The 24,053-nt window shown below is 43.1% G+C and overlaps 1 protein-coding gene across 3 annotated transcripts in view; it reads left to right on the plus strand.

Moving 5' to 3' along the window:
* LOC143958911 (putative E3 ubiquitin-protein ligase DTX2) overlaps window positions 1–10,682 on the plus strand; it is a 106,465-nt gene extending 95,783 nt beyond the window's left edge. For all 3 annotated transcript variants that reach the window (XM_077467894.1, XM_077467896.1, XM_077467895.1), the window contains one exon: window positions 4,451–10,682. In XM_077467894.1, coding sequence (XP_077324020.1) covers window positions 4,451–4,675 — 225 coding nt within the window. In that variant the 3' untranslated portion in view covers window positions 4,676–10,682. The remainder of the gene's footprint in view (window positions 1–4,450) is intronic.
* The last annotated feature ends 13,371 nt before the right edge of the window (window positions 10,683–24,053 follow it).

Raw genomic sequence — 24,053 nt, forward strand, 5'->3', positions numbered from 1 at the left:
CGTTTTAATCATACATACAAGGCTTTTACTTTCAAGTATTTTTTTTTTCTTTTATATTGATTATAATTGTTTTGTTTTTCAGCCAAAAATGTTGTCTGCATATTATTCTTTACTTCAATTAATGTTAACTCACAGAATTCAAAACCAATAACTGGAACTAGTAACTTGCTCTAACTTTCCTTTACTGGACTGACCTGTAAAACATATACAACTAAAAGCAAATGTGTAGGTAGATATACAGTACTTCAATCTAATTAATTGATGAGCACGGGAAGTCCTAATCCTTTGGGGTTATACTGCCTTCTACAGGAGAGATGTTGACCAGCACAGGATAACCCTGCCCACTACCAGCATAATTCAGTTTTTTTGCCAGTGTCCTCAGGCGATAACATGTTTTCTTCAGCTGTTTTCTGGATTTTTTTTCTATCAGCTGCTGGTAGATTTATGGCAGATACTGTAATACTGGAAGTCTCTCCAGTAATGTAGTGAGCACTGATAGATTTATGCTTTTATACTGAAAAATCCTGGAAGCCGTTTCTGTCCACAGTTTCTGTGGCAGCCCTACATCACTGCTGAATATGCCTAATCTGTGTTCTGGTTTCACAGGACTCTGCATATTCATTATTCTGGGCCCAAACTGTGGCAGTGGTTTGTGAGTTTGTGGCTGGTGGTCACCATTTCTTGTGCTGCAGCCACCATTACTAATCTTCTCCTTCGCCTTCCTGGCTTTTTTACAGGTTTGGTGACATCGTATATGGGCAGGGAAGGAGCACCTGTTTTTTTGTTTTTTGTTCCCCCCCCCCCCCCCCAATGGTTTCCCAGTCGCTTGTGCTACACTGTATTTTAGGTGTTTGAGCACTGTTGGACTCAAACCGCCATTTGGAGGGTGGTAGGGTCATTTCTCCCTTAGTTTAGGCTTGCTTAAAGTGGATGTAAACCCCAAATATATTTTTTTTAATTAAGACTCATATCTGTTACAACAGAGGATGTTATGTCATCTGTGGCCAGTCTTGCCACAAAGAGTTAATCCAACACTGAGCAATTCTGTTATCTATCTTCGGTAAGCTAAAAATGGACACACAGATAAATAGGTGTCAGTTTCTTTCCCCTTGCTGTGAGTGACATGTGATTTCCTTATCTCATGCACAAGTGTGAGAGAGGCATTCTGTGTACTTCACATCCCCCTCCTTTCTTCTTCAGTTCTCCCAGGATTGGCTGCTCTACACCTCAGCATGATTGGGCATGCTGAAGTCATGTGGTGCCTTTTCTGGGTTTTGACTGGATGTTGGTGATCATGGGGCATAATCCATGAGAACAGCAGAAGTTTGGTGTAAGAAAAATGATACCTGGCCAAGGGGCGTGTAGAGGTGGGCGGGGGAGTCTACTGACATCACGACTCCTCCCTCTGACAAAACAGACCAACCCACAGAATCCAGAGTATTGCAGGGCTCCAAACAGCTAAAGGGGAGATTTTTGACAGGTAAGGACACATGGAGGTATAGATCAGCACTATGGAAGTCATTTAGAAATTGGTTTTAAATCCACTTTAAGTACTTCACAAGTTGGCCACATTGGGGAGCCCTATTATACTGCTACAGGCCACATATTAGTAAGTTGTTACTATTCACTTATATATATATGTGTGTATATGTATATGTAGATATAGATATAGATAGATATAGATAGATATAGATAGATAGATATAGATAGATATAGATAGATATAGATAGATATAGATAGATATAGATAGATATAGATAGATATAGAACAAAATTGTCATTGTATAATGGTAGCACGGCACTTTTTTTCTGATTTTGGCCTTCTCAGCATTGTCATGGTGGGAAGGAGTAGCAACCTATATGTGCTGCTTAATTTCACTAAGAGATGTGGTGTTTTTTCTAAAACTGCTATGCAGCTATGAGGTTATATTGTATGACCAGTAAATAAAGCTTATTGGAATTTTGTCTTTAGATTGCTTAAATTGGATCTGTTTAACTGTTTTTGTTTACCGTATATACTCGAGTATAGGCCGACCCTAGTATAAGCCGAGGCCCCCAATTTACCCCCAAAAAACTGGGAAACCTATTGACTCGTGTATAAGCCGAGGGTGAGATATGCCTGTCCATCCCTGTGTGTGTCCGTCCATCCCTCTGTGTCCGTCCATCCCTGTGTGTCCGTCCATCCCTGTGTGTGTGTCCATCCATCCATCCCTGTGTGTGTGTCCATCCATCCATCCCTGTGTGTGTGTCCATCCATCCATCCCTGTGTGTGTGTGTGTGTGCGTCCATCCATCCATCCATCCCTGTGTGTGTGTGTGTGTGTCCATCCATCCATCCATCCCTGTGTGTGTGTGTGTGTCCATCCATCCATCCATCCCTGTGTGTGTGTGTGTGTCCATCCATCCATCCATCCCTGTGTGTGTGTGTGTGTCCATCCATCCATCCATCCCTGTGTGTGTGTGTGTGTGTGTGTGTGTGTGTGTGTGTGTGTCCGTGCAGCCTTGTGTGTCCAGCCTACCTGTGTCCCAAACCTCCGTCCGGTCCCGTCCCGAGCCTCCGTGTCGTCCCGTCCCGAGTCTCCGTGTCGTCCCGTCCCGAGCCTCCGTGTCGTCCCGTCCCGAGCCTCCGTGTCGTCCCGTCCCGAGCCTCCGTGTCGTCCCGTCCCGAGCCTCCGTGTCGTCCCGTCCCGAGCCTCCGTGTCGTCCCATGCCAGGATCGCCGCTCTTCGTCGGCGCCCTGGCGGCCATTCCCCTGTTCAAAAGCCGCGCCTCCGCCTCCGCCTGTGATAGGCGGAACACTCAATTTCCCAGCAGTCAGTGTTCCGCCTATCACGGACATCGGCTCATCCGAGGATGAGCCGATGTCCGTGATAGGCGGAACACTGACTGCTGGGAAATTGAGTGTTCCGCCTATCACAGGCGGAGGCGGAGGCGCGGCTTTTGAAAGGTAGAATGGCCGCTGTCTGTCTGCTCGACACGCTGTTCGGGCAGTCAGACAGCGGTGACTCGAGTATAAGCCGAGGGGGGCACTTTCAGCCTCAAAAAAGAGGCTGAAAATCTCGGCTTATACTCGAGTATATACGGTAGCTAGTTTGAATATACGGTGCCACCTACTGGCTGCTTGAAAACGCTGCATAATTTGATAGAACTGTAGCAGAAAAGTGCCTTATTGATGGCATTTACCAGTTAAATAACTTAAAAACACTTACTTTTCAAGTCTCCATTCTTTTACATAGAATTTAGAAAAGGGTCTGAGACTTTACAAAGCAGCTATGTAAGGTTCTTATAAGGGAATAGATGATTGAGATTAAATATCGGTTTCACTAGATACTTTTAGCTGATCATAAATGGGAATCACTCGTTAGCCACTTAAATCTCTCCAAAAATCCAGCGGTCAGTTTAATACTCAGTAGTGTTTATAGCATGTGTCTCTTTCTTGTAGCTTGATTTCTCATTTACTTGTTTATGGAGAGCACATTTGACTTTGTAATATCAACAGGGATTTCTGGAACTTTTCTGCCACCGGAGTCCGATTTAAAAAAATAAATAAAAGCGTCTCAAACAGCTTGTCAGCAATTGCACAAATAAGAAATATCAAAGGGTATCTAGTGTAACTCTACTGCATTGTGTTATGGCTAAAGAATACCATATACTGCACACTAGACAAATTCTGCTGAACAGCAAATAGCCACAGTGTTTGTAAAGGATATAAATGTTATTAAATACAGAATAATAAAAATAAACAGAAAAGCAACATTAAACTAATAAAAATATTTAAAATGATAGAAGAAAAATAAAACATGTTATACTTGTTCTGTGCAGTGGTTTTGTACAGAGACACCTGTATCCTCCTCTTCTAAGGTCCCTCTTCAAAGCTCCTGGCCCCTCCTTCCTGTTGAGTGCCCCCCACGGCAAGCAAAGTACTATGGGGGCAACCGAGCCGAGTCACAGCTCCGTTTGTCCATTCAGACGCGGAGCTGTGGCCCCGCCCCCTCTCTCTTCTCCTTGGCTGTCTGACTTTGATGGCAGTGAGAGCCAGTGGCACCGCGCTGCTGTCTCAACCAATGATGAGGGGAGTCTCGGGCAGCAGAGACACTCCTGCAACATTACTGGATCTAGATGGGCTCAGGTAAGTATTGGGGGGGGCTGATGCACACAGAAGGCTTTTTATCTTAGATTACATAAAGATGACAAAAAACCTTCTGCCTTTTACAACCATTTTACATTGGTGAAAATATTGTATTGTGTGTTTGTTCAGTAAAATGTGTCTGATGTGCAAAACAAAAATATCAGTTTTAGCTGAATTAGTCTAATATATCTGCCCTACATGAGAAATCCCTAAAAGATTCAGGAAAAACTCACAGTACTATAGCAACTTGTCAATTTGTAAAAATATAACTTTTGTTATCACATTACACGTCACATTTTTTATTTCTTTTTTTCTTTTTTTAGGTACTAGAACTTCTAAAGGTTGCCTGGGCAAGGAGATTGATATTCACCATTGGTGTTTCAAGCACAACGGGTGAATCTGACACTGTGGTGTGGAATGAAATCCATCACAAGACGGAAATGACCTCGAACATAACTGGACACGGTTACCCTGACGCAAACTACCTGGACAATGTTCTTGCTGAGCTTGCCGCTCAGGGAGTGTCAGAAGACTGCTTAAACATGTAAAAGACTTTCTAGCTGGCTGCCTACTTGTGATTTTGTTGGGGGTGGCGTTCAGTTCATTTACACAATGCCTTAAAGTTATGGTTTAAATTTGCATTATCTATGGTATATATATATATATATTTTGGTAAGCAATACGTATCTATTAGGGGTTTACAAAAATGCCGGGGAAATATTTGGTTTATACAAGACTAGCATGCAAGCATAATACCAACCCTGCAGGACAGGGGCCAACCATTATAAGTGTTCCATCTGGTCTTTCCCAACATGTGTTCATTATTGTGAGATGTCTTCTACAGATGACCTGCACTTGAAAAGATCTGTTTGTTTTGGTGGTGCAGGGTAATGGGGCAGCCTGTGTGAAACAATTTGAATCCCTTCTGCAACTGTCCAAGATCAAGCGGGTTTACCCCAGTCTTTGTCCTTGCCTGCACACAGTATTGCTGTCTGACTTCTACATTAAATGATTGGGGACATACACTTGGGGACCAACTGATTAAGACAAAAAAGCAATATGCAAGTTCACTAGCCAACAGCAATTTATCAGTATGGTCTTTTCAACGATCGGACTCCAGTAAAGTGAACTTAATGGCTAGGGGTTACTGTGCGTAGCACATAATCCTGTTTGTACTATCTTTTTAACAGACCCAATAAGTCAGGCAGACTACCGCAGTCTAAACTGCAGTGTGTGAGATTGGCAGCAGAAAGTTAATTTTGCTGGATGTTCACATCAGGATTGCAGAAGTTACCTAATACTTATGAAGTTGGCTTTTCACCTGGCTCTGCATCCCCTAAATAACATCAAAGAAGAGCAGAAGCGAAGTGTCCCATTAAAAAAAAAAAAAAAATCGAAATGCCCTAAATATTCTCCTGAATCTTTGATCAAGTGATGGGCCAGGTCCCTAGACTTTTTTTTTTTTTTTTTTCTCTTTTCTTAACTGTAGAGTGCTAGGATCCTTCTTTGGAGTACCATGTTGGTGGTTGGTGATGTGGACACCTTAAGTTGGTTGTCCATTGGTGGGTACCCCACAGCTTTCTGAAGACTTCAGGAGTGGTAACTGGATCACCAACCAGTCTTCACTCCTGGAAAAGGTGCTGTGGAGGGTCATTCAGGTGAGTAAAAATAAAGCTTGGCAATGGTTTCAAAAAAAATGTGAATGGGTTTGAAGTGGGTGGTTGGGAAGGAGAGAAGTCACAGCAAATTTGCCTGAAGATGAGCTTTAAAATTGTAGGCCTTTAGGAACTGAAACTTATATAAGACAGTTCTGCTGCTGCTGTTTGTTTGCTATATTGCTGTTACACACAATGCAGTTTAACCCTCTTCCTTGATTCTTAGCTGTTGTAAAGAGATTTTCAACATACAGCCTAGGTACTGCTTCAGTTCACCATGGCAAAGACAGAAAGCTGTGCGTTTACAAAAGCAAGACAATACTGCCAGGCACTGCAGCAGCATCTGCTATATAATGACTGTTGTCTGATGGGGGGGGGGGCGGCTATTATGTTTTACAACAGTAAAATTACACACATTAATTTTTTTAAGTATTTCTATGGTACTAACCTTCAAAAACAATCTAGAGCCCTAGAGGTAGACTTTTCTGAAATTGACAGATGAAATTGACAGATGCTGAAAAACATAATTGTGTTATTTAAGAAATGCATACCATAAAAATATACAAAAGAACAGAAACGTCATACTTGATGGCCAGTAAGATAAGGGAAATGGTTGGACACGCATGCATATTTCAAACCTCATACAATATGAGCAGGCACAGCTTCTGATATAAACAGGAATTTATGGTTTAGAAGGAACATTCCTGTTTCAGCAAAGGTATAGAGCAGAGGAGACTTGATATTGCAGGGAAGTCTAGTCCCAATCCCAAGTTAAGTCAAGGAAAACAGTAGCATACAATCTCTTCTAATGTATCTGACAGCTTTACCCAGAGGCAATGGTTATAAGGGACTGTCCCAGAGTGCTTCATTGACATCTTCCAATCTGACTGAAAACTATCAGATTATGGAACCATTACCTCATGTCTATGGGTAACTTGACTTTGAATATCTCTGAGGTTTATGGATGAAACCCTGCTATCGAAAACATTTCTTGTTGCCACTAGCAACCATTTAGCTTCCAGCTGTCATATCTGCAGTGCAAACCTTTGATTGGTGCCTATGGGCAATATGTTCTGTTCTTATTAACACTTATGCCCCATACACGTGGCCGGACATTCCGACCACAAAATCCATCAGATTTTTTTTTTTTCCGACAGATTTTGGCCAAAACTTGTGTTGCATACACACGGTCGGACAAAGTTGGCGGAAAATCCAATCGTTCTGAACGCGGCGACGTTTGTTGCGTACGACGGGACTATGTAGAGGCCAGTAGCCAATAGCTTTCGTCTCGTAATTTATTCTGAGCATGCGTGGCACTTTGTTCATCGGAATTCTCTACAAACAATTGGAAAAAGTCTGATCGGATTTTGTTGTTGGAAAATTTTAGATCCAGCTCTCAAACTTTCCGTCTGAATTTCTCACAGAAAAAGTCTGATAGAGCCCACACACGATTGGATTTCCCTCGGAAATTGCAACCGTGTGTACAGGGCACAATTCATTTCTAAGCCTTTTATTGAATCAATGAAAACAGAAATAAAGTACTGCATCTCCTGCCAACCAATTGGTTATCAGCTTTTATCAGTTTAATGTAGAATAATAGTGGTTGTCTACTGACTGCTATGGGGGTACTGTGCAAGATTGTTTTTTGCATCGTGTTATTAAGTAGGGGGTGCTCCGGTGAGTTCGGATCCTAGTCTGAACCCACCTGAGCTATCCCACCAGGAAGCTGGCACTGTGCCTCACCAATCGTATGTGGCTGAGGCATGCCCCGCCCTTCTGCCACACTTGTATATACATCCCTTGTATACCTGTGGCGGCTGGGGGGGTGGGGAATGCCTCTGCCACTTATGATGGGTGGGGCAGGGTGACCACTTCCCAGTGGGATAGCTCAGGTGGGTTCATACAAAGATCTGAAGAAGTCTGAGCTCATCCATATTAAGCAAAGACGTTTGCTTCCTTCCTTTCTACTGAGTGGCTTCCTCTGGCACAAGTCAATAAAAAAAGGTTGGCTGTAGATCTTCCATCTTCTTATTCTTACCCATTTTATTTTTGTACTACAAATAAACTTACATTATATGCCACAGTTGGCAAAATTCCCGTTTTTAATATTAGCATTTAATTGTTTGAGGGTCAAAACATATTCTATGAGAAAAGATTAGTATAAAAACTTTTTTCTTCATTTTGTTGCTTTACCAGCAGCATTTTTCATAATGAAGTATATTCTAATTAATAAAATATTTTATGCAGATAGCTAATTTCTTAAGGAAAACTTTAAAATGTATTTGAAAAATAGTTTTCTCCATTCCTGCTTTGTACATTGCTGCATTGTGTTGATATGTCATTCTAAATGTATGATTGTGCCTTGAACACTGATAATATGACTCAATGTTTTTGTCTATTCTGGCTATTCATATCATCACTGTTTAAGTGCAAGAGCCTTTAATGATTCCCGTGTTCTTCCTAATGCTATAAGGATAAAAGAGGCGCCTAAATTGTAAATGGCTAACATATGCTAGGAAGAGGAGTACAACTTAAAACACATGCACACTCTATGTTCATACACTCTTGTGTGGACAGTGGAGCACACTCTCAATAAAATTTTATCTAAACGCTTTATTATGGGTTGGTATTCTGCATCCATAATTTAATTTTCAGTGTAGTATTGTTGTAAGGGAGGGAAGGTTCTGCATACCGTGACCTCAGGACACTCCCTAGCTCTAGGGTGGTACTCCACCCTGTGAACAGAATGAGCTGCATGGGGATAGATTGATCTAGGAAACCGGGTGCCTGATAAACTAGCAAAACCTGGAAGCTGCATAACAAGCTTTTAGTAAATCTTCACTGAAACAGGATGCTGAATTGTATAGGATTTTATAGGCTTTAAGGGGCTACATTAGTTCTGGTTAAAAACCCACATGTGAAAAAAAAGTAGTATATATTTTTTATTAAAGTGATTGTAAAGTCTTGTTTTTTTTTATTTTAGTTAAAAATAATAAACATGTTTTACTTACCTGCTCTGTTGCAGTGGATTTACAGAGAGTAGCCCAGATCCGCCTCTTCATGGGTCCCTCTTTGGTGCTCCTGGCCCCTCCCTCCTGTTGAGTACCCCCACAGCAAGCAGCTTGCTATGTGAGCACACGAGCCACAGCTCCCTTGTGTCCATTCAGACACAGAGCCGCTGTCTGGCCCCATCCCCTTTCTCTCCTCATTGGCTGACTGACTTTGACAGCAGCGGGAGCCAATGACACTGCACTGCTGTCTCAGCCAATGAGGAGAGGTTGCGCTCCTGCATCTAGATGGACCACAGGTAAGTATGAGGGGGGCTGCTGTACACAGAAGGCTTTTTATCTTAATGCATAAAGATAAAAAAAAACCTGCCTTTACAACCACTTAAAGGTCCAAGCTTTTTATTTATTTTATATATATATATATATAAAATAAATAAAAAGCTTGGACCTTTAAGTGGTCCATATATATATAATATATATAATTTTAAAAATTGACAGGTAATATATTGAATCTATATTTCTTTTTAAAGCATACAGTTGAAACTACAGTCTTGTATTCTCCCACTTGCTGTGCTAAAATGTCTCGTTTATAGAACTTAGTATCTCAAGCTGAAATGTACACACAGCTGAAGAGGAGTACTGACTCCTCCCTACCCTGTCTGTTCTGTTTAAAGTGGTTCTAATGCTAAAAGTTTTTTTTACCATAATGCATTCACTGTATTAAGGTAAAAAATGTTTTGCCACTTGCCACCACCCCCAACACTTAACTGAGTCCTTTATCGATCCAGCGCTGTGCCCATCTGCCAATCTTTCTCCCCCCCCACCCTTTTATTTTTATTTTTTATTTTTTATTTTTTTTTACACAGGAGGATCAGGCAAGCAACAGGAGCCATTGTTGCCTGCTGCTGTCAATCAGATCCTGTGAGCAAAGAGCAGGGGCGGAGCCAAACCTTGCTGTGTGTTTCTATGGGCGCGCACACAGCCCAGCTTGGGAGCAAGCCCACACGTCTGCCTCCATGGCAAGGGGTTTGCTATGGGGGCAAAAATGAGAGCTGGAGCAAAGATCACTGGCAGGGGACCCCAGAAGAGGAGGTTCAGGGCTGCTCTGTGCAATACTATTGTGCAGGACAGGCGAGTATAACATGTTTTTTTAATAACAAATGCCTTGAGAAATTTTTTCAAGAGGTCTGACCCAGTTTCAATTCGTTTTGGAAAGCATACCTATGAGGCCTTCTAATTGGGGCCCTTTGCGATTTAGATGCGGAAGACCCAGTGAGGTTTCCACTGCGATTAACATGTAATTTCTCCAGCAGCGATTACCTACAGGGCCACTCAGTCACAGGTAAATGCTCCATTGTGTGATTACATGCGATTGGCTGTGATTATCTGCAGGAGATGTCAGCCTCAAATTGGGGTTTCTCACCCTCCGCTAACGTAAAAAAAAAAAACGGATGGTAGACTGCACCTTGGACCCGTCTGCACTTTTTATTGTGGTCTGCATTTCTAAACATATATGCAGTATCATATTTATGTGTGGGGGGGGGGAAGAAATGTCTTGATTGAAAGCTAATTAGACATGAGATACAAACAATGACTGCAATAGCTACACGGGAACTATACCGCATGTTAAAGGGCACTCTGATGCAAGTGTATATGTGCTCCTAACATTTTCTTTACAGTTTAAAAATATGGTACTTTGAGATGTAGTATTTTATTCTGGAGGCAGGTTAATGCAATACATGTTTTTCAATCAGTTCTTTCTGTTACATTTTTTTGAGCTGTTATCTGACAAGCTAATTGTAAAAAAAAGAAATGTTTTATTGTACAAGAGTAACTATGTAAGACATGCGTTTTTAATTTACACCTCATTAAAAAAATATTCTTGAACCCTCTGCTTGTGAATGTCTGAGTCTTTTAATTTAATTTCAGCCCCCTGGCCTGGGTGTTTACTTACACGTTTGCACAGCAATGACATGGCAGCTCCTTTATCTGGACTTGTAGTGGTTGCAGTGTATAAAAGCACCCCGCTGCTCATTTTTACTATCCATTGTTGGGTAGAAGATCTTCTCCATCCAGATTTATGTAGCCTGTTTCCTTTGATGGGCTTATACTTTTGCGTTCTGTAAATTTCCAAGCTGGGAGCTGTTTGAGAGATATCCACTTTTTCATCTGTAGCTTTAATCCACTTCTCTTGAACAAGTAAGAATTTGCATTTGTTCTCATGATGCTGGTTTAGGCTATATGACTGTACGAATCGTATACGACAAGCGCCAAGTTGGGATGACCTTATTGGTACTCCCAGATTTTCTGACTAAGGTTGCAGGTGGTTTAGCTTCTTCTTTTTCAGAGGATAAATCCCTGTCAATTTCAAATTCACTAAGGTACTATTCCTTTTCCTGCAGTACTGAACTTGCTCAGGTTGTCTTTCAGACAATGCTGACAGTGTCACTTTGAGACTTTTGACACATGTTTGTGTCAAGATACCTTGTGCTGGGATTCTGTGAAAGTCTTGACCAGATATGTATGAACCTGCACAGAAATCACTACGCTCAAACACTGCATAACAGCAATGTTTTATTATGAAGATAACACAAGTGACAAAAGCAAGAATACATACAACTATCCAATACACCAAAGAATACAAAACCCAGTGAACCTAAACAAAGACAAAAATAAAGTAAAACCTACCTACACTAAATAACTAAACTATGTACAGATGATGGGTATCAGGACCTGGATCACCTGCTGGTGGCACTGCGTAATGTTGTAGTTAGTGTCCATCAGTGGGTGTTTCCCAGCAGCCAGCGATTTCCAGTATCAGTCTCCACCTGTTGATGGCTGCTGGGAGGGTATTTAGTTCCTTCTCTACATGTTCCTTGTGCTTCAATGTTTTGATCGCCAGATACTGCTTGTTAATTTATACTGACCCTTCTCCTGATCTTGTGCTTGCCCTGCACCCTGTACGCTGCTGCCTTGTATCTGCTTCCCTTGTTCCTTATCCTAGTCTTGGTTCCCTCCTTCCTTGCATGTCCAGTATTACCCTGTTTATCTGTGTTCCCCATTTGGTATGTATTTTATCCAGTTTGTTTCTAGTTAGGCTTTCTGTTAGACTGCTTGTTAGGTGTTTTGTCATTTGGTTCACGTGTACGTTCATGTTTGCTGATGTTTGGATGGATTTTGTTTTGCTGTTAATAAACTTAAATCATATATATTCTGGTCTAAGTGTAGCTATGCTGATCTGGTCATCCCTGCTGCTGAATGATTGCAGTCGGTATCCTTGACAGCTGGGTAAACAGAAACAAGCAGAGTAGGATCAGGTTGAGGAGCAAGAAATGAGCCACAATGGGGAGAAGGTACATTGTAGCTGGTAAAAGCAGGTGTGAGAAGGCTAAGGATCAGAGTCACAGGGAGCCGGGTACATTGTGTACACAGGCAGAACCCCACAGCAACATGAAATAATAGAGGGGGGCTAAATACCCTCCCAACAGCCAGCATCCGATAAAGACTTGGAGTCACCTGCTGCTGGACACTGGAACTACTTCCTTCAGGTCTGGGAACCACAGTGCCAACAGTAGGCAATCCCGTACCTGACAGTTCCTCCCCTCTAAGAATGGCCTCCGGATGCTTCAACCAACCTTTGTTATACAAGTTCATGTGAGAGATCTACATGCTGAATAAGTCCAAAGAGAAAATCTTTGGACTTCGGACATGCCGCATTCCCTACTTCCAAAGTCAGGTAACCAGAAACATGCCCTGCCACTAGGATCAAATAACAATAATAATGAGTGCCCCACCGCTGGGGTCTGGCAACGGACTGTGTGCCCCACTGTTGAGATCTGTAAACTGGCTGGGTGCTCTATCGACCAGATTCTTGGAGAGAGCTGAAATACTTAAAGTCCCTCAAGACAGCAGGTACCCCAGTGCTAGGGTACCTTTAACATGGGTTCAGAGTCTGGCTGGACAGCAGACAGAGGATCAGTGAAATTAGACTGGGAAACTGGCAGAGAATTGGTGAAGTCAGGCAGGGCAGCAGGCACAGAAGTAGCTGAGTCATGCTGGGTAGCAGGCAATGGGATCAGCGGAAGCAGGCTGGGCAGCAAGCACAGGATAAGGAGTCGGGCTGGGCAGCAAGCTGTCGCAACAGAAACCAGAGTAGGGAGAAAACTGTGCAGAGCTTTAGCGTAGTAAGATGATCGATAAGCTTTATTAACCACTACAATACAGGGCACTTTCGCCCCCTTCCTTCCCAGCCCAATTTTCAGCTTTCAGCGCTCTAGCGCTTTCAGTGACAATTGCGCGGTCATGCTACACTGTACCCAAATGAAATTGTTATCATTTTGTTCGCACAAATAGAGCTTTATTTTGGTGTTATTTATTCACGACTCCGTTTTTTTTTTTTTTGCGATATAAGCGCAAAAATAGCGGAAATTTGGAAAAAAACAATATTTTCTTTTTTCTATTTGAAAAGAAATCCAATAAAATCAAATTTTGTCATAAATTTAAGCCAAAATGTATTCTGCTACATGTTTTTGGTAAAAAAAATTCCGTTAAGTGTATAATAATTGGTTTGTGTGATCACGGACATATGTACGCAAATGATCATGTACATATGTGTGCAGGTGATCACGTACATATGTGTGCAGATAATCATTGGGACATGTGATTTTAGTGGGACATATGTGGGGGACATGTTTTTATTATTAGGGACATGTGTTTTTATTATTTGGGGACATGTATGTTTTGGGGACATGTGTGTTTTGGGGACATGTGTGGGGACTGTGTTTGTACTGTGTGGTGTGTTGTGTGTTTACACTACACTGATGATCAGTGAGTAAAAAGCTGTAAAAAGCAGCCCATACTCACTGATCATCAGCCGGCTGCAGCGTTCTGCTCTCCTCTCCTCAGCGGTGACTTCCGTGTGAGGAGAGGAGAGCCGATTGCCTAGCAACCGGCTGTTTGTTTACATCACATGACGGCCGTGATTGGACACGGCCGTCATGTGATCAGGAGGGCCAATCACAGAGCCCTCCTGCCGATCTGAGATGTGCCGTGTCCGGGTGACACGAGCACATCGGGATCGCGCCGCTGCGCGGGCGTGATCCCGCTACTCCCGAATGACGTTCCTGAACGTCCTATCAGGAGTAGACGGCTCCCACTCGGCCGTATATATGCATTGGCCGGGTGGGAAGTGGTTAAAAACACTATAATTATATACTCACATATAGTCCAAGGGAACAAGCCCACTCTATCACTCGTAAGTCCACTAAAAGAAGGTTGTGTAGCGGAAGGAGGAGTGTTCGAAATACGTCCTGCGACCCAATTTTTATAGGGGACCACCATCCACAGAGTGCTGTCCATGGGGGTGAGGGAGCCGAGCTGGAGTGGAAACATCAGGTACTACAGCTATCGGCTGGCTTCACAGCGGTCCAATTTTTTTTTTAAAATAACAGATTTTTCTCAAGTCATCTTCCAGGACGGCACACCTGAGAGATGAGAGGCTCCTCCCTACAGGAAACACAATCAATCGACAGCTGTTTTAAGTCCCCACCCTTCCCCTTGATCCTCAGTTTTTGATTGTGTTTCTCCCTACACAGCGAAACTGTTTGTTTTTTTCCAAATGACCCAAAGCCTGGGGCTGGTGGTCTCCCCCTGGGAGCCGGACCACAAGCCTGGGAAGCCTCTGGGTCTGGTAGGATATTCTTGTCCTTCCTGGGGGGTTCCCCTATCTTTTCCTCAGGGCGGGCAGCAGAAATTGGAAGAGCCCCCCTGAGAGCTGAAGGACCCTGGGTACAGTGGTGTACCCAGAACTTCAGGGGCCATTATCCTGTCTCCCCCTCCTTACCTGTACAGGTGGCTGTTCAGACGGGGGTGCTGGCCATTGGTTCTTTCCAGGGGGATCTTGTCCCCGACTCATGGGTCCCCGGTAGCTCGCGTGGGCTGCCGGAGAGGGCGTGGCAACAAGCACCCGCGTCATTTTCAAACTTCGGGAAAATGGCAGCGGCGTTCTTACCCAGGAGGGAAGGCTGAGAGTCAGTAGGAGCAGGCGCCCACATCCTCCTTTCTCTAGAGCGAGGAGGCACCAGTTTACTACGGTGGATGTCTGCCTTAACCACCTCAGATATGAAGATGGGAATGAGGAATGGAAGGCATTGCCCCCCCCCCCATGTATATAGACTGACTGACTGGTACAGTGCAGGACACAGCCTAACCTAGCACCTCCCTATGGGGACAGCAGTTGGGGGGGGGGAGCACTTTGGCGGCTATCCTCCTTGCGTGTGGACCATAAGGATGGAAAAGCAAGCCCGCTGGCTGTGGCAAAAAGAGGAAGACGACAACGGTGAGTACTTTACTTTCCTTTTGCCGTGGGAAATTAGCTGCAAAATCCCCAATTCCAGCCAGAGGGTTTCTGGGCATTTGAGATCTCACCTGGGGTCTGGATTCAAATAGCCCTTAAGCTTCTGCTAAAAACAGCTGCAGCCCCTCTTACATCAGAGAAGCTGTATGGTGGACAGGTGGTGCAGAGGAACGAGTGTGCCTAAACCACCTCAGATGAGAGAGGTAGGTAGGCCATTGCTCCCCCTTCCCCGTGTATATACTGACTGGTGCAGTGCAGAACTTGGGGTCGGGATACAAATAGCACAGACGCCACTGCTAAAACCACCAGCCACAGCTCCCTCTTACAGCAGAGACACTGTGGTTATCGCAGCAGTAGGTTGCCAGCCTCTCCCTACATGCCCAGTTGTGGTACATTTAGTAGGGATGAATATAGCGTACAGAGGGGACCTGGTAGATACAAAGTTACTTACAGGCCAGGTATACCACTGAACAGGTTATTAATTGGGCAGTGGTTGGTGGATTCAGAAGCTCCCCTGGTCAGCAGGTGCACTAGGTTACCGGCCCTATTAGCCCAGCTGCTAGGAATCTGAAGTTGCTTCACAATGTTTAAAAGCTGACCTAACATTCAAGGAGGGGCAGAGACCAAGCTTCTGTGTGGCACAGTAGGGGTTCCCTTGTCACAGATCCTCCTTTTGGGGGTTGCCTGCTATAGTTAACTTTCATAAGCTCCAACCTCCCACTCCACCTTTACACTGTGTTTATATTATAGTGTAGGAGGTAAGAAGAAACTTTTTTATTGGTTTGGGCTACAATCCACTCAGTGGCAGATCTAAAGGCGATTCACCATAGATCGCTCCCTACATCCTTTTAATTGAGGATTTTCTGTGCAAACCTATGCAAGAGCTACATAATTGATTGTTTGAAGCCTGCAAATAGCTATTTACCTCCCAGGCTAAACTGGTAACCACCTCTTCTAGAGAGGTCTTAAATTGGTCTCTAGGGCTGGGCTCATTGAGACTTTAGTTGCTAATCAGCACCACCTGGATATGTGCTGGCTAGCGTTTGCTCAGTCTATGGAGGTAAGGTAGGACAACAACTACTACTAATAGTAGGGTGTCCAACCATTTTAGGATCTGTTCCTTCTCTGGTGGTGAAGGTTTAGTATCTACAGCCCAGGCTATGCCTATGAAATAAATTGCCTGTTGGTTATTTCATAAAGGGATAGACCATGACTCCTCATTGGCTGCACGCCAGTAGACCTCAGTAGTGAAGGTTTGTGCTTGCTGGGATGTTTTTGTGGCACAGCAGAAATACACATTGAGATTTGTGACATCTCTGCTTAATAAGGACTATATTGCTGTACATCAGAAATGCACTGCACTGAAGCTTGTTTTCTGTCCTTTATATACTAAAGGTACTGCTTTGTTTGGCTACAGATCAGAAGAATACAACAGTGAAGGTGATCTGTACTTTCTGGTTTTGTGTTGCACAGCAGAAATGCACATCATTGAGTCTGGTGACATCTCTGCTCATAATGGTTATATTGCTGCACATCAGACATACACAAGATTGAGGTCTGTCTGTGGGGCTTTGTGTCCTGTTTTACTGCCTTGTTGGTTACTTATCAGAAAGGCAGCAGTGAAGTCTGATGGTCCTGATTTGCGTGGCGCTGTGCTGATTCAGACAGTGCTATTAACAGCAATGGCTGCTGAGTTTAAACATGCGGTTTGACATGTTGAGTCGCATGACAAATCATTTCAATATTGGTGTGCTATCTCTATTCATAGTGTTTTATTGTTGCACATCAGATTTATACAGCATTAAGGTCTGTGAGGTTTTGTGTCCTGTATTACTGCCTTATCAGAAAGGCAGCAGTGAAAATTGATGGTTCGAATTTGTTGGGCTACATAGTAGAAATACAAATTGAACCCCTGCCAGGTGTAGTACATATACTGCCTTTGGTAATCCGTGTAGCACCACAAAGTGGTGTTGTGCTGATTTTAGCCATGCGATTTGACATGTTGAGTCGCAAGGCCAAATCGCTTCAATATGGATGTGCTATCTCTATTCAGAATTGTTATATTGTTGCACATCAGACATATACAAGATTGAAGGTTGTCTGTCCTTTTATGTCTTGCATATACTGCCTTATTGGCTGCATATCAGAAAGGACACAGCAGTGAAGGTTGCTTGTCTTTTTCTGATTTTGTTTTTGCTGCTCAGCTGAGAGACATTGAGGATGGAGGCATCTCTGCTCAGTATTGGTATATTACTACACATCAGACATACACAAAGATTGAATGTTTGTGTCCTGTATGTCCTATATTTACTGCCTTATCGTTTGTATATCAGGCTAAGCAGTGTTTCTCATGGATCTACCTTTCTGCATCTTAGGGATACACAGCAGGGGTTTGTTGGCTGCAATCCTCCAGGGAGTCACAGCATTGGGGACCCCTTACTTGTTCCACCTGAAAATTGCTATTTGTTTTTTTTTTTTTTCCCTGCGGCCTGTGTAATCTTGAGGTCTGTGGATCCAGGAATCAGGGACTGCTGGTGTCGCACAGACACAAATGGTACCCATTGGAAGCCATAGTATATGACTTCTCATGCGTCTTGCAGTCCCAAGTTGCAGGTTGGGTCGCACGGGTGTGGGAACCCTAAACTTATCTGTCCCTTCTGATTGAGGTTTTGCTACACAGCAGGAATACTCATCATGGCGTTATTGTTTTATTTTGCAGCAGACCAGAAAGATTGCAGCTGTAAAGGCTGTCTGTCTTTTTCCTCAGTGTCTGCTTTTATGTTGTTGCACAGCAGAAATACTCAAGATTGAAGCTTGTTGGTGCTTTCTGTTTCAGAAAAACGCAATGCTGCAGGTTGCTTGTGTCCTTTCTCAGTGTTGGTTCTATCTGAACTACACTACAGAAGTGCATGACAGAAAGGATTGTCTTGTGTTCCATATTTTTCCCTGTGGCATAGCAGAAATGCACAACACGGGAGTTGGTGTTCATATTAATCTTATAACTGTGGTGGTTTGTCAGAAATACACAACATAGAAGTTTGGGTCTTTCTGTCTTTATAGCCTTGTTTTGCTGTACATAGGTAAAGCACAACAGTAAAGGGGGTTCCTGTCCTTTCTGTATTTGTATATCAGTTATGACCTAGCTAGCTGCACTAAAGAAATACGCAGCATTTAGGGTTTGCTTGAGTCTTAATGTTTTTACGTCTTGGCAGCACATCAGAAAACCAGACTATGAGGACTGTTTGTCTACGTTGAGGTTCAGATTTGGGTCTCTTCCCATATTTGATATATTGGTTTAGCTAGTCACACTCAGGCACACAACATTGTTGTCTATGCTTGTGTCCTTTCTGTCTAAATCTATTGTGCCGTGCCCACAATCTATGATCATTTTATTTGTGATATTAATAATGCATGTATCACCTTTTTGTATTTCAGCCTTCTTTTCCATGGAGGGGCCAGGAGTTCGGGCTGCAGATGCCACATGTCAGAAAACCTTGACCACTTGCATTCAGGGATGCCAGAACCATTTCCTAGGGTTGAAGCCCTGTAGGGTTATGGGACACTGGAGGAAGGGGATAATGAATCGCCCTGTTTAGTAAGAACTTGGAGAGTTCTGTTCAGAGGAGTATTAGGGCCTGAGGATGAAGTATAAAGATGTATACCCGATCGAATAGGTTTCGGCTCGGTGCATGGCCTTCATTTTGCCCTTTTAGCAAAACTAGACATAGCAATATGGGTAGTCTACTCCTGCTAGGGACTTTAATCTCCTGAAGAAGGCTCTCAGGCGTAAGTAAGGACATAGATTGGGCGTGCCTTAAACCCAGGGTTCAAGCTTCTGTTAATCTATTTCCCTTAAGTAGGCTTCCCTTTGGTCTTTTGCTGACATAAAGATAAAAAGGAAGCAGTTTTATTTCCCTCAACAGGATAGTGTTAAGACAGGCCCTCTTATTGATTAATGTAGTGTCCTTGTCTTACACAGGTCTCTTATTTATCTTATTAGTGGTTCTAAGTAGCACCTACAGGCATAATAGGCCATGGTTGTTAGATGTGTGAGATAGGCAACATTGCTAACCTACAAGTTTAACATGTTTTCTGATTCCATTTTTAAGAGCCCATTTCACCTAGATACTGCATCTGAAGCGGAAAAGGCAGGAACATCTGTGGAGCAGACCTGCAGATCAGCCGCATTATCCAGCTAAGATACCTTCATCAAGCATATGAGCGTATGGAGTGGAGGTAAAGCTCACTGCAGAGCCAAGGTTCGCCAAGAGGGTTTTGCAGTGGCCCCACCCTAAGGTAGGCCTGAGGTACTTGTTTATCCTCTCAGGTGTGCCGTCCTGGAAGATGACTTGAGAAAAGTACCAGTTACTTACCGGTAACTGTCTTTCTGGGAAATCTTCCAGGACGGCAGGCCTACTTCCCGCCCGTTGGAGGAGGGAAAATTCTAGAACACTAGAAGGTGAGTACCTATGAGGAATGATTTCCCTTGTGAACCTGGTTCCGGAGTTACTTCTCTACAAACTGAGGATCAAGGGGAAGGGTGGGGACTTAAAACAGCTGTCGATTGATTGTGTTTCCTGTAGGGAGGAGCCTCTCATCTCTCAGGTGTGCCGTCCTGGAAGATTTCCCAGAAAGACAGTTACCGGTAAGTAACTGGTACTTTTTCCTCAGTTTAGGCCAATATGTATTCTTCTACATATTTTTGGTACAAAAAATCACAATAAGCGTATATTGATTGGTTTGCGCAAAAAGTTATAGCGTCTACAAAATAGGGGATAGATCTATGTAATTTTTATTATTTATTTATTTTTAATGTTTTACTAGTAATGGTGACGATCTGTGATTTTTATTTTTATTTTTTTATATCGGGACTGCGATATTGCAGTGGTCAGATCGAACACTTTTGGCACTATTTTATGGACCATTGACATTTTATACACCGATCAGAGCTAAAAAATAGCAATGAATTTCATTGGCAGGGGAGGGGTTAACACTAGAGGGCGATCAAGTGTGTTCCCTGGGTGTGTTCTAACTGTAGGGGGAATAGGACTGACTAGGGGAGGAAAAAGATCAATGTTCATACTTAGTATGAACACATGATCTGTTTTCTCTCCCCTGAGAGAACCGGGATTTATGTGTTTATACAGATCCCGGTTCTCGCTCTGTCATGAGCGATCGCGGTTGCCCGCCGGTCATCGCGCCTGCCAGGCATGCTCTCGACCTGCTGTCGCGTCTTAACTGCTTGCGGACCAGCCGCTGCAGTTTTACTGCGGTAGGCTGACTCTGCTGCGCGAAATCATGTTTATTGTACATGATCTCGCGAGGCTTCGCTGGTGGGCGTGTACCCGCCGCCATTTCTGTGAGTCCGACAGCGGGTCCCGTGGACTCTATGTCCGCAGGCATACCCGCGATCACCTCACGGAGAGGAAGAACAGGCTGATGGTAATGTAAACAAGCATTTCCCCGTTCTGCTTAGTGACACTGTCACTGATCAGCTCTCACTGTGATTGGGAGCAGAGATCAGTGATATGTCACACACAGCCCAGCCCCCCCACAGTTAGAATCACTACCTAGGGCACACTTAACCCCTACAGCGCTACCTAGTGTTAAACCCTTTACTGCTAGTCATATTTACACAGTAATCAGTGTATTTTTAATCGCACTGATCACTGTATAAATGTGAAAGGTCCCAAAATAGTGCCAAAAGTGTCCGATGTGTCCACCATAATGTCGCAGTCATGATAAAAATCGATCAACACCGCCATTACTAGTAAAAAAAAAAAAAAAGATGTAAAACTATCCCTTATGTTGTAGATTTTATAATTTTTGCGCAAACCAATCAATAAACGCTTATTGTGAATTTTTTTTTTTAACCAAAAATATGTAGAAGAATACATATCGGGCTAAACTGAGGGAAAAATAAATGTATATATTTTTTGGGGAGATTTATTATAGTAAAAAAATAATGCGTTTTTTTCAAAATTGCCGCTATTTTTTTTGTTTATAGCGCAAAAAATAAAAACCGTGGAGGTGATCAAATACCACCAAAAGAAAGCTCTATTTGTGGGGAAAAAAGACATAAATTTTGTTTGGGAGCCACGTCGCATTTATCGCACAATTTGCGTTTTGGCACTGCGCCGTTTAACTCATAAAAGTGCTCTGGTCTTTGGCCAGCCAAATCCTCCGGGGGCTGAAGTGGTTAAAGGAGCAACATACAGCTACGGCGATCTTCCAAGCCAACCTGCCGCATTATTACTATGGCAGCTGGTCGGCTAGTGATTAAGCATGTGACCAGTGAAAGTCCAAAAAAACACGTGCACATAAACCTATAGCAGTTCTCAGTTGATGATAAGTTCCTTTCAAAAGTGCTGCTGTGCTAAAAAAAAAAAAAAAATAAAAAATAAAAAAAAAAAAACATATGATGCTGTAAAACCCTTATGGTTGAACTCACCAGATTCAATGGACCCCCGAGTAGTACAGCGTTGCGTGTCAGGTAGGCTTAGTATGGTGAGTGGGGTGATGAAACCGCCAACTCCTGGGTGCGATCCTTCCTGGGGTGTTTTCGGACACAAACGTGGAGAAAGAGCCCGCATAGTAAAGTACGTCTTGTTTAATTCATTAAAATCAATCTTTACAAGGTTCCAAGGTGGAGAGCAAATTACCAGCCCATTAATTAATAGGCTCTCTCCCAACCTAACTGCAATTGAACGGGCATGGGATGTGATGGTGCCTCAAGCTGCATCTGATGCTGCGTTTCTCCCTTCCTACAGGGCGTTATCAAAGTTTTTGGAACCTTTTAAAGATTGATTTTATGATTTGAACGTTGTAAAGACTGATTTTAATGAATTAAACAAGCCATACTTTACTAGGCGGGCTCTGTCTCCATATGTTAATGCCTGAAAACACCCCAGGAAGGATCGTACCCAGGAGTTGACATTTTCATCACCCAGCTCACCATACTAAGCCTACGTGACTCGCAACGCAGTACTGCTCGGGGGTCCATTGAATCTGGTGAGTTCAACCATAAGGGGTGGGGGTGGATCCCGTATGCACCTGTTTAATGTATCATATGTTTCTTTAGCACAGCAACACTTTTGAAAGGAACATATCAACTGAGAACTACTATGTTTATGTGTACGTCTTTTTTGGACTTTCACTGGTCACATGATTTTTATTGATTTGCACTATTTCTATCACAGCGGCACCTGTGAAAGGAACCTTCCAACTAGAAGTTTATACATATTTACACGTGTTTTTTTCAGTTTTTACTGGCTACATGCTTGAGAGATAATAAATATAGTGCCTTGCGAAAGTATTCGGCCCCCTTGAACTTTTCAACCTTTTGCCACATTTCAGGCTTCAAACATAAAGATATAACATTTTTATTTTTTGTGAAGAATCACCAACAAGTGGGACACAATTGTGAAGTGGAACGAAATCTATTGGATTTTTGAAACTTTTTTAACTAATAAAAAAAAATAAAGTGGGCCGTGCAAAATTATTCGGCCCCCCTGCGTTAATACTTTGTAGAGCCACCTTTTGCTGCGATTACAGCTGCAAGTCGCTTGGGGTATGTCTATCAGTTTTGCACATTGAGAGACTGAAATTCTTGCCCATTCTTCCTTGCAAAACAGCTCAAGCTCAGTGAGGTTGGATGAAGAGCATTTGTGAACAGCAGTTTTCAGCTCTTTCCACAGATTCTCGATTGGATTCAGGTCTGGACTTTGACTTGGCCATTCTAACACCATATGTTTTGGATCATTGTCTTGTTGGAAGATAAATCTCCGTCCCAGTTTCAGGTCTTTTGCAGACTCCAACAGGTTTTCATCCAGAATGGTCCTGTATTTGGCTACATCCATCTTCCCCTCAATTTTAACCATCTTCCCTGTCCCTGCTGAAGAAAAGCAGGCCCAAACCATGATGCTGCCACCACCATGTTTGACAGTGGGGATGGTGTGTTGAGGGTGATGAGCTGTGTTGCTTTTACGCCAAACATCGTTTTGCATTGTGGGCAAAAAGTTTGATTTTGGTTTCATCTGACCAGAGCACCTTCTTCCACATGTTTGGTGTGTCTCCCAGGTGGCTTGTGGCAAACTTTAGACAAGACTTTTTTATGGATATCTTTGAGAAATGGCTTTCTTCTTGCCACTCTTCCATAAAGGCCAGATTTGTGCAGTGTACGACTGATTGTTGTCCTATGGACAGACTCTCCCACCTCAGCTGTAGTTCTCTGCAGTTCATCCAGAGTGATCATGGGCCTCTTGGCTGCATCTCTGATCAGTCTTCTCTTTGTCTGAGCTGAAAGTTTAGAGGGACGGCCAGGTCTTGGTAGATTTGCAGTGGTCTGATACTCCTTCCATTTCAAAATGATCGCTTGCACAGTGCTCCTTGGGATGTTTAAAGCTTGAGAAATCTTTTTGTATCCAAATCCGTCTTTAAACTTCTCCACAACAGTATTACGGACCTGCCTGGTGTGTTCCTTGGTCTTCATGATGCTCTCTGCGCTTTCAACAGAACCCTGAGACTATCACAGAGCAGGTGCATTTATAGAGAGACTTGATTACACACAGGTGGATTCTATTTATCACCATCAGTCATTTAGGACAACATTGGATCATTCAGAGATCCTCGCTGAACTTCTGGAGTGAGTTTGCTGCACTGAAAGTAAAGGGGCCGAATAATTTTGCGCGGACCACTTTTCAGTTTTTTATTTGCTAAAAAAGTTTAAAATATCCAACCGATTTCGTTCCACTTCACAATTGTGTCCCACTTGTTGGTGATTCTTCACAAAAAATTAAAATTTTATATCTTTTGTTTGAAGCCTGAAATGTGGCAAAACTTTGAAACGTTCAAGGGGGCCGAATACTTTCACAAGGCACTGTATTTATTTATGTAGCACTAACCCCAA

This window comes from Lithobates pipiens, unplaced genomic scaffold, assembly GCF_037356315.1.
Source record: "Lithobates pipiens isolate NorthernLeopardFrog02 unplaced genomic scaffold, aLitPip1_a1.2 Scaffold_64, whole genome shotgun sequence".
Taxonomy (NCBI): Eukaryota; Metazoa; Chordata; class Amphibia; order Anura; family Ranidae; genus Lithobates; species Lithobates pipiens.